This window comes from Pecten maximus, chromosome 13 (assembly GCF_902652985.1).
Source record: "Pecten maximus chromosome 13, xPecMax1.1, whole genome shotgun sequence".
Taxonomy (NCBI): domain Eukaryota; kingdom Metazoa; phylum Mollusca; class Bivalvia; order Pectinida; family Pectinidae; genus Pecten; species Pecten maximus.
This window is the reverse complement of record NC_047027.1, coordinates 35321904-35340304: the sequence shown is the minus strand read 5'-3', so window position 1 is coordinate 35340304 and position 18401 is coordinate 35321904. Positions and strand designations below refer to the sequence as shown.

Sequence of the window (18401 nt, the reverse complement as noted above, 5' to 3'; positions counted from 1 at the left end):
TATAACCCAGTATATATACACATAATGATATTATAACCCAGTATATATATACATAATGATATTATAACCCAGTATATATACACATAATGATATTATAACCCAGTATATACACATAATGATATTATAACCCAGTACATATACACATAATGATATTATAACCCAGTATATATACACATAATGATATTATAACCCACAGTAAATATACACATAATGATATTATAACCCATAGTATATATACACATAATGATATTATAACCCAGTATATATACACATAATGATATTATAACCCAGTATATATACACATAATGATATTATAACCCACAGTATATATACACATAATAATATTATAACCCACAGTATATATACACATAATGATATTATAACCCAGTATATATACACATAATGATATTATAACACAGTATATATACACATAATGATATTATAAACCAGTATATATACACATAATGAGATTATAAACCAGTATATATACACATCATGATATCATATCTGCAGTTAAAAGGTCAAGGCTGATACTGCCAATAGGACCAGAAGATGTAGAGACCTGCCCCACACAATAATATCATAACTAGACCTATATTTAGTACGATACGGATCGTTGGGTTTTGCTTTAACTCGGAAACTTTCTCAAGGTGTTTTTGCATCGCTCGCTCCTCTTCCTCACTAACACCTTTCCCGCCAAATCCACAAGCGATGTGTAACATTCGGTTTCTGCATGAAGTCTCCTCCTCGAGATCTGAAGTTACAAAACAAGTACAACCAGTAATATATATTTGAGATAAATGGTGTTTGCGTGGAAGGACATCTTAAATACAATATGTTCTTTGCAAAGTGTTTACATGGAAGGACATCTTAAATACAATATGTTCTTTGCAAAGTGTTTTCATGGAAATACATCTTAAATACTATATGTACCTTACAAGGTGTTTTCATGGAAGGACATCTTAGATATTATATGAAACTTGCAAGGTGTTTTCATGGAAATACATCTTAAATACTATATGTACCTTACAAGATGTTCCTTTTTGCAGTTCATGCAACATGTGCACGTGGTGGTTGTTAATTGATTTAAACATGTCCATTTTTAAGACTTAATATGAAGAAATAGTATAAAGAAATAATGTAAAGATATATTATCAAGAAATAATATAAAGAAGCAAAATAAAGAAATAAAATAAAGAAATAATATACAGAATACAATGCTGTCGAATACCTGGTAGGGGTTTGCCTTTATCTAGCCCGGGGTCCCGGTATACTTTTCTTGGTTCGTTTTCTTCTTTGACCCCTGTTGACCCCTCGGAGCGTACCCGGAGAGCTATATCGTTCGTACTTAGAGCTGGGTTGTCGTAGCCTTCCCGTCTATCTGCTGACTCTGTGTCCTTGGGAAGAGATTTTTGGAACCGCGTCCAATAAGTGGTTCTATGCAGCTGTGGAGAGAATTCAGTGATCTTCAGATAACAATTTAAAAACATATTGTGGCGTTAATAAAGAAAATCACATCTATCTTAGTTACGATTCTAGAAGTGGCATTTAAATTATATTTCAACGGAGGCGGTTTCCTTTTTATCATTTTGAGGAGGAGATGACCCTTCTTTGACATTTGGCGTCCTCTTTTGTTTCTGGTGATGTTAATTGGAATTGACCTAGATTTGTTTGCCGGATGTCGTCGATGAATCAAAAGACGCTACTCTTCCGGAACACCTCGTACTTATACAATGGTATCCGTGTAAATATATAGTTCCTTCATCTTTTGAGGTCGTTTGATCAATGTAAATTTAAATTACGTTTTTGTTTGTATTTCGGATTTCCCTTGTTGGTTTCTCAAAGGAAAACATATATCATTTTATTGCCTTACTTTAGGTATTAACGCACTTAGTTTTAATCGAGCTAAATTTGTATTCACCAATCATAAAAGTGGCTTTCCGAACTAAATTTTAATTCACTAATCATAAAAGTGGCTTTCAGCTTATTGTTTTAATTTAGCCGACTGTTGCATTGGGTTTTTTTTATAGTCTGGTGATATACCAAAATTGATAGTGCTAAAACATTAACGCTTTGAGGAACTTCAATTCTGTTATGTATATATATTTTTTGAACCTGAATCCACTTACATATTTAGGATCTGGTTTGCCAGTGATCAGACTGATAATGATGGCTAGGACAGCCGTCATGAGTGTGATGAAGAGTGAGAAATACATATAGTGGAAGTTCTTGATGATGTCAGGGCGAGGATCAGGGCGTAAACAGTCCCCACTGTCGTAGTACACAAATACCAACACCATCCGGGTAACCCCAGCAATCAGCGCGATCATCAGTGACCAGAACGCCCCCTGTAGGAAAAATCAAAACAAAATGATTTCAAAAAAGATAACTCCATATACCGTGCGCCCTTTGGGAAATGAGAATAAGGCGTTCATTTATTTGTTGTAAGTAAACACATCTATTGAATATACATAGCAATAATTTGATTGATGATGTTACGAGTCACTGAGGTGTTTTTTGGAAAAGAACTGTATATATTTTTCTAACATGATATTTGTTTGGGAAAAAAAACAACAAAAAACAAAAAAAACAAAAAACAAACAAAAAAAGACAACACTATTTTACATGTACTACCGCTAGTGGCAATAAGCTACATAAGCTATTGTTTAACCATAGCTCGTATACTTTTACCTTCTCGTTGACCTGGGGGACCAATATTGCCAGGAGGAAGACAGCGGCGAAGGGGGGCGCCAAATAGTTAGTGATTTCCTGTATGTATATAAACACCTGGCCACCCTGGGTCTCTTTAAGGATGGGAACCCAAGCGATACTGACGCCAATCATCACCAGGATAAACACCCTGCAACGCATACACACGTATCGGTTACGTCATAAACCTACACACGTATCGGTTACTTTATAAACTCTACACACGTATCGGTTACGTCATTACCCTTAAACACGTATCGGTTACGTCATAAACCTTGCACATGTATCGGTTACGTCATCATACCTAGGCACAGAGTGTCAGTAACGTCATCACCTCTGGCTACCAAGGTCTCTTACGTCATCAAAGCTAGGTACACAGTGTCATCAACGTAATCATCGCTAGGTACACGGTGTCAGTTACGTCATCATCTTTATGTACACGCGCATTTTTACATCGTCAACTCTAGGTACACATGTTTACGTCATCCTCCAAAAATATAAAAAAAAAAGTAGTTATGTTGGAATCACAAGGCACACACGTCTTTGTTACGTAATCATTCCAAGGTACACGAGTATCACTTCATCAACATGTACAAAATGATAACGGCATTACCCGTAGTAACATATTATGTACACACGTATCAGTTACGTTTTTATCCAATCTAATTAAAATCTAGATGGTCATTCCCACTACGTTTTATGAACATCTAACAACATCCAATAAGGGGTCACGTTCTGATGACCTTTGAGATATGTGTATTTCACTTTCAGGGCGAATTGTAAATTTGTCGATGTAATCGAAGCAAACCATTTCGCCACAGCATGCATCTGACGCAAACCATTTCGGCACATTATATAGCTTTATGCTTTATGGGACGAAATGACTTGAACTAAATTGACAGATTATACAAGCTATGCACCCTAGTCATGCTAATTCGGACATATAAATTTACTTCCAAGACTCTGGAAGTAGTCATTTGATTGGGTAATCCAAAGGGTCACCCTGACGTGACCCCTTATGGGATGTTGTTAGATGTTTATGTAGCGTAACTGCATTGAGATGTTATATGTCAAAGGACAGGTGTTCAAGAAAAAAAAATTTGCAATATGTTGATATGATATTCATGACGATCCTACGATTTAAGGTATAGCTAGATCTCCCGTTTGGTGTAAGTCACTCACTTACCAGTGACGTGCACGAAGTACTTTCAGACAAGATGGTGGCATGTCTTTACGTCACGAAGAAAATTAGTCATTTTTCAAACATCTATTTCACCAATAAAATGAAATAACGAAAACATACCAAGTTCTTTTAATCATATTGCGCTCATTGATTACCTGGGAATTAACCGGTAGAGGCATTAAAAAATAAGGAGGTGATCTCCGTCAAGATACAGCAGAACATTTATAGTTGCAATCTTCCAAACTCAATCACTGTAGTTTTCACTTAATTCATCAGAAACGCATTAATAACCACACCTATTGTAAATTATAAGCCACGCCAACACGAGAAACACATTCTTAGCCAAGCTTCTTGTCTGTTTTAACCCACACCCAAATAAGAAACTTGTTCATATATACGTCCCTTGTGTGTCATAAATCACATCAACACAAACATATTCATAGCCACGCCTCGTCTGTTTTAAACCACACCCACAAAAATGTTCATAGCAATTCCTCTTGTCTGTTTTAAACCACGCCCACAAAAAATAAATATATTTATAGCCAATCCTATTGTCTGTTTCAAACCGCGCCAACAAAAGAATAAATACATGCATAGCCAATCCTCTTCTCTATTTTAAACCGCGCCCACAAAAATAAATTTATTCGTAACCACACCCCCTGCCTGTAATAAACCACGCCCATATTAAGTGTATACAAACCTGCCAACAATGAGTTGTTCCTTGACGGACGCAGTTTTGCGGATCCTTTTGTAGATATCGATGGTGAAGAGAGTGCTGGCACTGTTAAATATAGAGTCAAGATCACTCATCAATGCTGCTATCATCACCGCCATCATCAGACCTCTCAAACCTACAGGAAAATCATCATCATCATCATCATCATCATCATCATCATCATCATCATCATTCATTGACACCTTCAGGATAGGAATCATTCAGTAGTGCAGATCCTTGAAAAGTAGGAACTGTTAAAGTACAATTTTATCGACAATTTCATGAAATATGATTAGTATATCTATTGTATATATAATGACGTGACGGATATTTGTGTTCCTGTTGAAGAAATGGTGACGTCACTTATTCCTGTTTACTTGTCATAGAATTTGTGACGTAACGATTAAGTGTGCTTATATCTACGCTAGGTGGTCTTGTTTTGATCTTGTTTACACAACAACATCATCCGGAATCAAAACTACAAACGAAAGAACCATAGAACCTGTTTTTTTGGGATTTTTTTTTTTTACAATGTTTAAATGTTTGATACTCTCGGGATAAGTAGTGTTTACCTTCCGGCATGATACCCAGAACCAGTCTTGGGTAGGCAATGTTTGTACAGCCGGCATAGCTCTGACACACCGTGTAACAGATATCCTTGTCCACGCACGCTACTTCGTCTGCCGGAAATGACAATAAAATACTTGTCAATAAAGATAATAAGGTTAAAAAGTATCAAAATACTAAATCATGGCTCACATAGTTTCAAATCGTATATAACTGTTTTATCTAAATTTGGTGGTTTTTAGTTGATTAATGGATTATTAATCTACAATTGAATTAAGTACAAGAGACCAAAATAATAACACTCAGTGCTAATCCGCCAAGGCTTTAACATAAAATATTCAAGGAGTGTTAAAAATTAGTCAACCTCAGAGAATATACAATATTCCGGAAAGTACACGTTATACAAATATTAGGGATATAAAATTAAAGAAAGCAAGTATTGGTTTCTGCATCTAAAAATATATATCTCCGTTGAGATCGTATTAGATACAATTGTTGCAGCAGATTATCGTCCATGCTAAATCGTGCTATTTATGTGCTGTAGATGCCTATGGTATTGTTGTGGGTGGTAATAAAGAGAGAATACTATTACATTGTATTTTCTGTTGATCTTTAACCCACCTGGAAACAGGATACGACTTATCATTCCGGGCATGACCATCATGAAGAGAGGCAGAATCTTGATGAAGCCGGCCATCAGGGTGGCGCCCTTGGCGTGAGAGACACTCTTGGCAGCCAACAACCTTTGTACAATTACCTGAGGACAGAGGCCAAGGTCATAGGGTGTTAACGTCAACGTTATTGGGTCATGAGAAAATGTATTGGCGATGAAGATAAAATCGTCATTAATAAAATATGAAATTACGGATAATTAGATAAATTAGCCAATCAACACATTTAGCGGTAAACTAAAAGGCGGAAGGGGACTGTTGGAAATTAGGGTCAGTTATTTCCAAAGTCGAACCAAAGGGGCATAGCTTTATCGTACCTGATCTGCACACCAGTACCAGATGGAGCCGGGTGTCTGGCCTAAAAGGAAACCTGGCCAAGGCATATAATCATCATCAGCCTCGCGCAACATTCGGAAGGCATTGACGTCCGGTTCATGACACGTAGCATTAGGAATTCGGAATGTCTCGTTTGTCATTGATGTCTTGTAATCACGAACCATACCGTCGTATCCACCAACCTTTGAGAACGCTGAAACCATTGTGATTACATGCAAAATGAAGCCTAAACAAGTTTAAAACGTCACTTATCAATGAGGCGTAGAATCGTTTACAGCGCCACCTATCAATATGGAAGGGACACGATTTCAACGCCACCTACAGTATATAAATGAAGCCTAAGGAAGTTCAACACTCCACCTATAAATGAAGCAAAGACTAGTTTACAGCGCCACCTTTCAATGTGGTAAGGTAAGGACTGGTTTACAGAGCCACCTATCAAAAAGGAGGGGACACGATTTCAGCGCCACCTAGAGTGTATAAAAGAAGCTTAGACAAACTCAAAACGTCCGTATCAATGAGACCTAGACACGTTTATAGCGCCACCTATCAATAGTGCATGGACACTCTTACAGCGCCACCTACCAATCCCCATGAGAGTGAGACCCCCGCCAACCATCAGTAAAGCTTGGAGGGTGTCTGTGTATATCACGGCCGTTAGTCCACCTGTAATAATATATTTTTTTTTAGTTAAAATCACCTTAAACTACATGTAATTCTCTAAACTCCATCATATCCAAAATTCCAATTTCAACATTTTACAAGCAATTTTTAATTTTTTGTTTATTTATTAATCTTTTCCGAGACAGAAACTTCCTTTTTCCCGAAATTAAAAAGGAATGATGTAAAAAGTATGACGTAATGTTTCATGAAATGTGAAATATGACTTTTACCTGTCATGGTGAGGATTCCGGTGATGAGGACGAGAACGAATATGCTGAGATAGAGGTCCCACCTTAACGACTGCTGGATAAACAGGGCGCCGGTAAACAAATCTCCCTGTCGACACAGGACAACAGTGTCATAAATGTATCCATAGCAACAGCGATAAACAATATATCCGTAACAACAACGATTAACAATATCTCCATATCAACAATATCTCCGTATCAACAATATCTCCGTATCAACAACGAAAATGCCTCCATAGCAACAGCAATTAACAATATCTCCATATCAACAACGAAAATGGCTCCATAGACCATAAATAATATATACCACCCCGAGACAGTTTTTTAATTTTCCTTTTGTCATTTGTAAGTAGTGTTTTGATTGGTCAAATCATAAATGTTTTTCATTAATGTTAAAAAATCACTTTTGTAGTTTGAATATTCTTCAATATTTCACTGGTAAAATAAATGTAATAAACGTATTACTCACTGAGCACTTAGTGAAGATATAGAGGATAAGAGACAGGACAGCGAAGTATACCCGAAGTCTCGTCCCTCCGAACCTCTTCGACAAGTATTCCGGCATGGTGTAGGTCTAACAGTAAAAAAAAATAGAATTTTATAGTGTATACATAGTATGACGTCATCAACACTTTGTGACGTCAGACAAGCACCACGACGTCTTTCTTTGTTTGTTTGTTTTTGTTTAACGTCCTATTAACAGCCCAGGTCATTTAAGGACGAGCCAGGAGTACCCGGAGAAAAACTACCGGCCTACGGTCAGTAACTGGCAACTACCCCACGTAGGTTTCAAACTCGCAACCCAGGGGTGGAGGGCTAGTGATAAAGTGTCGGGACACCTTAACCACTCTGCCACCGCGGCCCTGTTACGACGTAAAGCAATATACACAGTGTAGTGTTGTCATAATAACAAATAATATACTTTTATGGGATAACCCTACAATGAATTTTATAAGGTACTTGATGAGATAAAATTCACAAGATGAACATTTCGAGAAAACTTTATGAGATGAACATTACGACAAAAATTGTATTAGATGAGAATTATAAAATGAAAATAACGAGATAAACTGTATGAGATGAGCTTTATGAGAAAACATTAACTTGATGACATAAACATTACGAGATAAACTTGATAAGATGAGAAATACGAGATACGTTATGAGATAAACTTTATGAGGTAAAGTTTATGAGATGAGCATTACGACATAAACTTTATGGGATAAACTTTATGAGATAAACTTTATGAGATAAACTTTATGTGATAAACTTCATGAGATAAACTTCATGAGATAAACTTTATGGGATTGGCATTACAACATAAACTTTATGAGATAAACTTCATGAGATAAACTTCATGAGATAAACTTTATGGGATTGGCATTACAACATAAACTTCATGAGATAAACTTCATGAGATAAACTTCATGAGATGGTCATTACAACATAAACTTTATGAGATGGGCATTACAGGAAAAACACAATATGAGATAATTTTACGAGATAAACTTGGGGAAATCAAGTTACGTAATAAACTTCATGGGATGAGCATTATGGGATAAACTTCATAAGATGAGCATTACGATATAAACTTGAGTTGTTGATGTTTAATTTAATACTTACCCCACACGCTATATATACGGGGATAAATATCCAGCCCAGGAGCTGAAGCAGCAGAATTGCCTACAAGTAAACAAGTCGTCGTTTAGATATCGTCAGTATTATAATAAACACTTTATATTGTTACAGGGCAATCACCACCCAAGGGCGTACTAGGACGGGTGTCTACTGGGACATAAACAGTCAAGGTCACAAGAGGACAAGTGACTAAGGGACATCAACAGCCAGGTTCATACGAGGAAGGGTGTCTTAGGAAAGGCCATTAGCCATCGTCACAAAAGGATGGTTGCCTATGGCGACACTAACAGCAAGGGTCACAGGAGGACGGCTGTCCAGTGAGACACCATTACCCATGGTCATGAGAAATAAGGGTCTAAGGAGACTCCCACATAAACGATGATTTTGTGTGCAGTTGTCTCCCTTGACATATTCCAAAAGAGACAACAAACATCAGAAAAGGGCGGGAAATATAAAAATTACATCGGATGCTCTTGGTTCGACACTATAAACAAACCATAACATCCCCAGGCCCTAAAATAGTCCCAGTTATTGAACATTATAATCTGTATTGACTTTCACACTCCCTCCCCCATCGACTGTCATCATGCTTATTTGCTACTTTGATAGGAGTGGAGTGAGATGAAGTAATTCTGGTACATCAAACAGTAACATCACAAACAAAATGTTTACTTACATTGAACTCCCAAGCCCCGACACTGATACCATTAGCGGCTCCTGATCCCGCGAGACCAATGAAATGTTCTGTTCCTATATTACTGACGAACAACGAGGCTCCAAGCTGGAAAATTAAGTTTACAATGATTGAAAATCCATACACGTATTAAAAAAAACAAACAAACAAACAAACAAAAAAGAAAAAAAAAGAAAAAAAAAAACTTTCTCAGTTTTTTTTGGAAATACGTGTTGATGTGTTTGATTTCTATACTACGAACCGGGATAAAGGTCATAGATCTTCCCGCCAAGAAGTATCCGCTGACAGTTCCTCTATTGGCCCTCCACATCGCCTGAAAATACAGTAATATATGTATTTGTTGGACGCATGATGTAAAAGATAAAAAAAAAAGCGTGCGAATAAAAATATCGATAAATAAATAAAAGCAAAAGAATTAATAAATTAATTAATTACTTAATTTGTAATGAACTAACTAATTTAATTATTGATTGAAAAAAGATATAGAAATAAAATATAATGTTTATCGCTTTAGTAGCCCAAAACATAAATGACTAAGGAATACATTATTTCATTTCTTTTTTGGTCTTTAATTTTGTGTATAAATTTGCTTTGATAAGACAAATCTCCAGGTATAATAAAGCTTATCCGTGCGTTTTATCTGACGCGCCATATATACTTACAAACGCCCCTACAGCCAAAATGGCGACGAAGTATGCCACCACTACTCCAACATCCGGCCCGGTCAATCTCACCGTTTCCGGATTGTATGAACGACGAAAGGCTTCCGCCGCCGCACTCACCATATTGGTCAACTATGAATCGGTTTCCAATCTGTAACTAATATGAAAAAACCCAGCATTTAAAACGGAACTCGGGAGCGAGATATACCATCCGGAACTCCTCGATTTTTTTTTTTTCAAAATAGGTATAGACAACCCGAGGATGATCCGAATGCGAGATATACCTGCTGTGTCAGCAAGATCCGGAGTCAAATGCATGTTTATGTCGCCGGATCAGTTTTTGTCTTTTCCAACTTGCTTCCGGTTTCGAATAAAAAAATGTCTACATATTTTATTGCTCATGTTGAAAAGGTACGGGGTCACCTGCCCGACCACGTGGGTTTTCCCCGGGAACACCAGTCTCCTCCCACAGTAAGACCCCTCGCGCGCTTATATCTTGGCCAACAAGCGTGATTAATATAAGTTGATATAACTTTTTTTTTTTGCAATTGTTGTGAGATTGATTAAGTTTACATATTGCTCATATTCAATGTCAGTCAATCAAAAACTGTCATTTCGAACATTTCGAACGAATTCTTCCATATTTTGAAAACCCTTGCGAAAATTACAACAATTTGAATATTCACTTTACACGTCACGTGTTTCTCATTGAAGAGAATACTTCGTCATATAAGTACTGAACGAGTTATCTGTATAATTTAGACGTATACAAATGCTGGGGAATTTTGAATTGATGAATTAATGAACTGATTAATAATTTCTTCCGTAATAACAAAAAAGAAAAATATATTTCACGAGTATTGCTAATGTTTTGGTATTTCACGATTACGCTCGCGAAAGTTAATCCAGTATAACCTATTATCGTGAAATGTTTTTGTTATTAGTGAGGACACTTAACTTTCCTCTGAATATCACAAGATATTTGAATATTTTATACCCCGACAGTTTTGTGCAAACAACTGAATCTTGCGAAACCTCGAGGTAAACATAGCACATGCTTGCAAAGTTGACATTTAATTCAAATATGTCAAGACGAGGTTTTATCCGTGGAGGACTGAAAATCTATGTAAACAAATTAAACTCTGTTTGCTTTTCCTGATAATTCTCTGCAGTGTACCCCTCGCCATGTGTATAGTCACGAAGTCAGGTGGAGATAACTCTGTATTATCTGTAGACATTATCGTTTTATTAATGAAATGCTTTCATAGTTTGCTTTATCTGGGTATCTTCTATTCTCTCAGAATTATTGTTGATGTGAGATTATTATACAATAGGCGTCTGCTTCTGGTTAGTATCAACGGGAAAAAATATTAGTCCCTACTCTTACTATATCAATAAGATGTAACACTCGAAAAACCGGAAGTGGGGTGAGCTTCGATCCACTTTGAATTTAAGTTCGATCCAACAAAAAGATCAAATGCACACAAACTTTAGTAAAGTACCTTGGTTTAGAATCCTTAAATAATGATAACAATGCATGTTATTTTTTGTGTGCGACAATGATTTAAAGATGAGAAAATGGATCAAAAGCGGTCGTGATAGCCGACGATGCATTAACTGCGGAACGGAAGTAGTCTGTATATATTTAAGGGTGGTATATCTAAGGGGCAATCTGATTGGTTGAAAGGTCTATAAACAATACTAACTATATTTGTCGACCAATCAAAAACCTACTTCCGTTCCACAGTCTGATTTTCTAGTGTTACACCTTGCAGATAAAGTAGGAGTAGAGGCTTATATAGATATGAATTTGTATTTCTATTAATACTTACCAGAAGTAGAAGCTTGCGATGATACATACAATGAAAATAGATTAAAAATCATGAACAAGTGATCAACTTAGAAGTTAATATATTAACAACCTGTGCTTCCCGGGATGAAAGCCTGAGGGATCTTACTGTGGAATTAAACCGGAGTATCCGGAACATGTCCGCGTGGTCTGACCGGGGAGTCGAACCTAGGTCGTCAAGATTAAAGGTGATACCATCATCCACTACGCGACCCGGACCTAATAAATATCATAAAATTTTACTGAACGTCTTGTCTGTTGGTCCGGACTCTACAGATTCGTCAGTATGGACACTTTTATACCTCGTTAGTCCGAATTCTATAGATTTGTCAGTATGGACACTTTCATACCTCGTTAGTCCGGACACTATAGATTCGTCGGTATGGACACTTTCATACCTCGTTAGTCCGGATTCTATATATTCGTCAGCATGGTCAATTTCATACCTCGTTAGTCCGGACTCTACAGATTCGTCAGTATGGACATTTTCATACCTCGTTAGTCCGGACGCTATAGATTTGTCAGTATGGACACTTTCATACCTCGTTAGTCCGGACTCTATAGATTCGTCAGTATGGACATTTTCATACCTCGTTAGTCCGGACTCTATAGATTTGTCAGTATGGACACTTTCATACCTCGTTAGTCCGGATTCTATAGATTTGTCAGTATGGACACTTTCATACCTCGTTAGTCGGGACTCTATAGATTCGTCAGTATGGACAGATTTATGTCTCGTTAGTCCGGACTCTATAGATTCGTCAGTATGGACACTTTTATACCTCGTTAGTCCGGATTCTATAGATTCGTCAGTATGGACACTTTCATACCACGTTAGTCCGGACTCTATAGATTTGTCAGTATGGACACTTTCATACCTCGTTAGTCCGGACTCTATAGATTCGTCAGTATGGACATTTTCATACCTCGTTAGTCCGGACTCTATAGATTTGTCAGTATGGACACTTTCATACCTCGTTAGTCCGGATTCTATAGATTTGTCAGTATGGACACTTTCATACCTCGTTAGTCCGGACTCTATAGATTCGTCAGTATGGACACTTGTATATCTCGTTAGTCCGGACTCTATAGATTCGTCAGTATGGACACTTGTATATCTCGTTAGTCCGGATTCTATAGATTCGTCAGTATGGACACTTTCATACCACGTTAGTCCGGACTCTATAGATTTGTCAGTATGGACACTTTCATACCTCGTTAGTCCGGACTCTATAGATTCGTCAGAATGGACAGATTTATGTCTCGTTAGTCCGGGTTGGTTGGGGGTTGGGGTCGGGGGGGGGGGGGGGGGGGGGGGGTATCTAGTTTTAGAATCTAGTGAAGCAATTTTGGTTGCCAATCTAGTGGCCGCTGTGAACACGGTGTAACACCCCCGGATAGTATTTTACCTCCCAGGTCGTATTCGTGACTAAACCAAACCTCTCTAGAAACTCATTTAACTTAAAACGCATTGATATTACCCATTACAGCCTTCTTCAGTTCTTTAATAGTCTTAAATATTCAAAATAGATTATTCAAATATTGAACGTGATCTTAAACCTGATTCTATCTCATTGCATTCTGTTTAATTGAGCAAGCGTATGCGTCCACACGTTGACAAAGTATGACAGGTTGTAACTTAATGTACAGAAACCCTCCATGATATCTATTATTTAATTTACATTATTTTGATTAATAGATTTTCATTTATCGTTGTTCTTGTTTAAATTCAAACAAAAAATGCTGATAAAGCAGTATTTCCACCCCTGAAACTTGAGCGTTCTTTCTAGAAGTTCAAAGTTCAGCACAGATGTATTATATTTTTAGATATTTTAATCATTATTGATATATATTTATGTCAAAATTGTTGAATAAAACACATCTTTCACTTCCGTCTCCATGATTATTTTGAATAAAGATTTTTTTTTCCAACACAAGTAACTTGACACACTTCAATAACAGTGACTCCGGCATCCGCGACCTTCGATCTTCACCCTTACGTAAACATTTACATTAGACACTCTATCTGTCTTCATTTGAAACGGAAGATGTTTTAACGCATGCGCATACTTAAATGTGTGAGTATACAAATTGACATATGTGTACAATATAAACAATGTGCGTTGTATCGGTCACCAATGGTATAGTCAAACCAGAATGACCTGTCGCGTTGATCTTTTCGTGGAATATTCAAAGTGGGTAGTTCCATTTTTGCACAGGTGTGTTAACAAAACATATTGATTAGGAATATTACTGTGTCCAGCAGGGTGCTGTTTTGGACCATTCGTTTTTATTACAATTTTATTTTGAAGGGATTGCATCATTTATTTTTTATGCATGGTTTACACATATTCAAGTAACTATGTGATCAATTGTTCACATGTTAACAGTTTTGTCGCTAAATCTAGACCAGTATAAATACAAATGATGCAGCTAATGATAAGGTTTGTTACATTATAAACAACTAACAGATATACATGTATATATACAAAGCACCCATTTCCCCTAAATGATTATAGACTCGTCTGTAATCAATGTGCTAATCAAATACTCACTAAACCCTACCGTATAGCCACAAAACCTTGCTATTTCAGCTGAAATGTCCATATCCATGAATCGTCAAATTACCGGACCTCCAGTGAATATTATTTGCTATTGAAATAGTTTGTACAAACACCAGGGTGTTTGCGAGATTAGCTATGGTTTTACCTGTGATTCTTTTGAAAATGGAACACTCTTGTATTCACAAATGCCTACCAACTCTTCCTAATAAACCAAATTGTTGGTTCGTTCATTGTGAGAATAAGTAGAAACTTCAAAAAAATCTATCTCAAAACAGGTAACAGGTACGAAATGATTCTTTTCTATGGATAACCATATGGCATTTACAAAGGTACTCCTATGCTTGAATTCTAAAAATACATCTTAGATTTTGACTTTCAGTGTTGCAAACTCACCTACCCTATGTATCAACAGACCACTTTAGAGGGGGTAGGTACATGTGTCATTGATTTTTTGGTATTATAATCAATACTCAGGTAAAATATTGATGGCAGTACCTTTCAGACAAATTGATAAACAACTTGTTTTATTTTTATAATGATGCTAGTTCCAGAAATGGCTGTGGATTTTTTTGAAAGGTAATAAATGTTGCCATTGGATTTGCTGATATTGGGCAATGTATAGGTGAAATACACAGATAGTATGTCCTTGGATTGTAAAAGTGCAAGGTAACCTTGGGTCCATTGCGGGTACAGTATACATTTTCAATGGAATCTTACGTAACAACGTGTTGCAGTTTCGTTAAATACCCAATGCAGTACCTCACCAGCAAAACCTGTCTGCGGTCAAGCATGACGGTGTAACAATAGGATTCACTGAGAGTGTTGTCTCAATAGCCCTTGACATATACGACCAGGTATGATTACCGTAGTCGCGTCGTAAGAAGCCCTGGGTTTACAGGTAAAATAAACCTGAACGGAGATTTTATGTCAGAAGTGTGGACATGTACCTTAACCGATGAGCTTCGACCCGAAATTCTGGTGCTTTCAGCCTGACACACTCAACAGTCAACACACACAACTGTGTCTCTTGTCGTTAAAGCGGCGCCGCCTCATGACAGACCCCCTGGTCACTAACAAGTCTCCAGCAACATTGAGCTTCCCAGGCTGTCTAAGGCCATCCTGAAGGATACACGAATTCGCTGCCACCCAATGTACCCCGGTATATATATAGTCTTGACACCCAATGCCACGACATAGCCACAAAAACTGGTGGCCGCGGTGACCGCGTGGTTAAGGTGTCCCGACACTTTATCACTAGCCCTCCACCTCTGGGTTGCGTTCAGTTCGAAACCTACGTGGGGCAGTTGCCAGGTACTGACCGTTGGCCGGTGGTTTTTCTCCGGGTTCTCCGGCTTTCATTCACCTCCGAAACCTGGCACGTCCTTAAATGACCCTGTCTGTTAATAGGACGCTAAACAAAAACAAACAAACAAACAAACCAGAAAAATCTACCTAGTGGACTATGAAGCTCACACACACAGCAACAGACGTCCGTCATTTTGGCGGTCGGTGTTCGATTCCCCGATCGGACGTGAAAAGGTGCGGGGTCAATTGTCCGACTTCATGGGGTCCTCCTTTACCAAGACCAACCGCGAAGAATGATTGTTACGGTATAAGTTGGTATAATTTGTAAGTCAAATGAAGTTTATGAAACTGACTTTCATTTCATTGTGCCTGAACAAGACATGGTAACTATACCTTTGTTCTAAACTATGGTATACAAAAATGGATACCAGCATCATGGGACGTAGACCTGCGATAGACCTGCGACCTTATTGAACGAATGAGATGGCATGTACGCTAAACCTGTCTCAAAAAGGGCGTGCCAAGGGAGACAACTAATGACATGGTGGCTTAAATTGTACACGTTAACAGCTAAAAATAAGGGAAATGAGGTTGAACCTTGTTGACAAGTTACAGCCTAAATAAGGATAACGAATTAGAATGCATGAATGTCTGACTACGTTAAAAAGAAATTTGAATTGATAATCCGATAATGTCTCATGCGTATCACATACCTGATAGATTCAGGTACGTATGTACATATGTCTGCTACTGCAGACGATCCTCGGTATTATAAAGTGATGTGACATAATCCTTGTGTAGTAAGCACATGTACATGCATGCTTTGTAAAGCTTACACGCATACCTGTCCTTAATGAGTTACTCTACTCACCTGTGCTAATTTGGGCGATGTGTTTTTATCATCCTGTATTATAGCGAACATGTAAAACTCTCACCTGCGTTTTAATGTTGTCTACCTGGTCGTTTTCACCATACCTGTGCGACCTCCTGTATACGTACTGGAGCGTGCCCTATTTGTATAACACGTCTTTATGACAAATATGAAGTAGGGGTTCAGGTAGACTAAGCGAGGTTTGAGTATCCCTTGCCCCTACCTGTTCAATGTTTACATGAGAAAATGTGCGAAAACAGGATTTCGTCGAGGAAACCAACAGCAGTTTTCATTAAAGAAGTTTCGAGACGAGTTTCTAGGTCAAGGATATCGATCTTTCGAGAGGAAAGGATATAAATACATGTAGATATAAAAAGCAAAAAAAACCAAACATATTATGTAGGTCCATCTGATAAACAAACAGACATACATTGTGTAGGTTATCGCCACACACTGAATTCTCGTGTTCTGTGTCAGAGAAACTGATTTCAATTAGATAATTCACAAAGAAATGTTTTACCTGGGTATTTTGAATAGACACACTAGTGGGACAATTTATTGCGTCGAACCGGAAAATAATTTTGCCTTGCATTCCTCTAGTTTAAAAACCACATACATTGTACTCCCAAATGGTGTAGTTGCACACATGTATTAATGGTAATCCAAGATGCTCATTCACGCTCTCCTAACATTAAAATGACCATTGGACAAGACGCTTGACCGGGGGAATCCTCGCGACATCAGTGTATAACAATAACTCGCCGCATTTATTTTTATCGCGATATTTGTCACGAAGCCGAGAACGAGGCAATAACAACGTACACTACACAAACTACACACGTGGCCGTTGTTTACACATCGTGAACTTGGCGTATAATGCATTCATTTGAACATATCAGGAAAAATATCCTCGTAATAACTGATCAATATAAACAAGTATATAAAGAAATACATAGTTTTAAAGTATACCAATATGCATACAACAAAACATCGAAAAAATTCACATCGGTGAAGTTGCAATGTTCGAGGAATAAGAAAAAGGCTAACCAGCAATCCAATAGACGTCCGGCAAAATCGGAATTCGAGTTTATTCTTTTTTCTTCTCTTGCTAAGTGCTAACAAATCAATACTTCTCCTAGGAAATACTGGGGTTTTGCCGATTGCAGTCCTTTTTACGTTTCTTTGTAGCAGAATATGTCTGCGTTTGGGCAGGCCCACGCTTTCAGCGTTCTGCCGTTTTGTATTGACTGATAACCCGCCCGTTGCATTGTGGGACTAATTTGCATAGATACGTGGTCCGTCTGACCCTGTTATTGATTTTGGAGGAATTTCCCGTATACTTTCAAAAATACAAATTTTCCTTCAGTTTTTGTTTCGCGATAGTTTGTTAGGTATATATTAAGTCTGAAAACTGAAAAGAGGTCAAAATGTAAACATTTTTATGTATTTCTTTGGGAGTATGGGGCTTTAAAGCATCGTGTATCTAGGGAATAAGGCAGTGAGGATTTCCTCAATACAAAAACACAAACAACTATAGTTACATGAGCATACGTCATAATCGGAAATAAGCAGCAAGATATAGTAAAATGACAAACAAAATGGAGGCGGTCTGCAATGTCCGGAAACATAATGTTCGGCGCGTGGTAAAGAAAAATTCGCGTGAAATCTTTAAAGTTAAAACACTTATTCAGTTTATAGTTTGTACAAATTGTTTTGTTTACGAACT

General features: G+C 37.5%; 1 protein-coding gene across 1 annotated transcript; it reads right to left on the bottom strand.

Moving 5' to 3' along the window:
• Window positions 1-419: 419 nt before the first annotated feature.
• LOC117341502 (sodium/myo-inositol cotransporter-like) lies at window positions 420-16842 on the bottom strand. Its single transcript, XM_033903373.1, has 16 exons — window positions 16740-16842; window positions 10087-10237; window positions 9666-9737; window positions 9407-9511; window positions 8716-8775; window positions 7562-7666; window positions 7075-7180; window positions 6767-6847; window positions 6163-6374; window positions 5796-5931; window positions 5180-5287; window positions 4593-4743; window positions 2692-2860; window positions 2130-2348; window positions 1232-1445; window positions 420-754 (listed from the first exon to the last, which is right to left on the bottom strand). The coding sequence occupies exons 2-16, from the start codon at window positions 10207-10209 to the stop codon at window positions 522-524; spliced, it is 2094 nt and encodes a 697-aa protein (XP_033759264.1). The 5' UTR covers window positions 10210-10237; window positions 16740-16842; the 3' UTR covers window positions 420-521.
• Between the last annotated feature and the right edge of the window lie 1559 nt (window positions 16843-18401).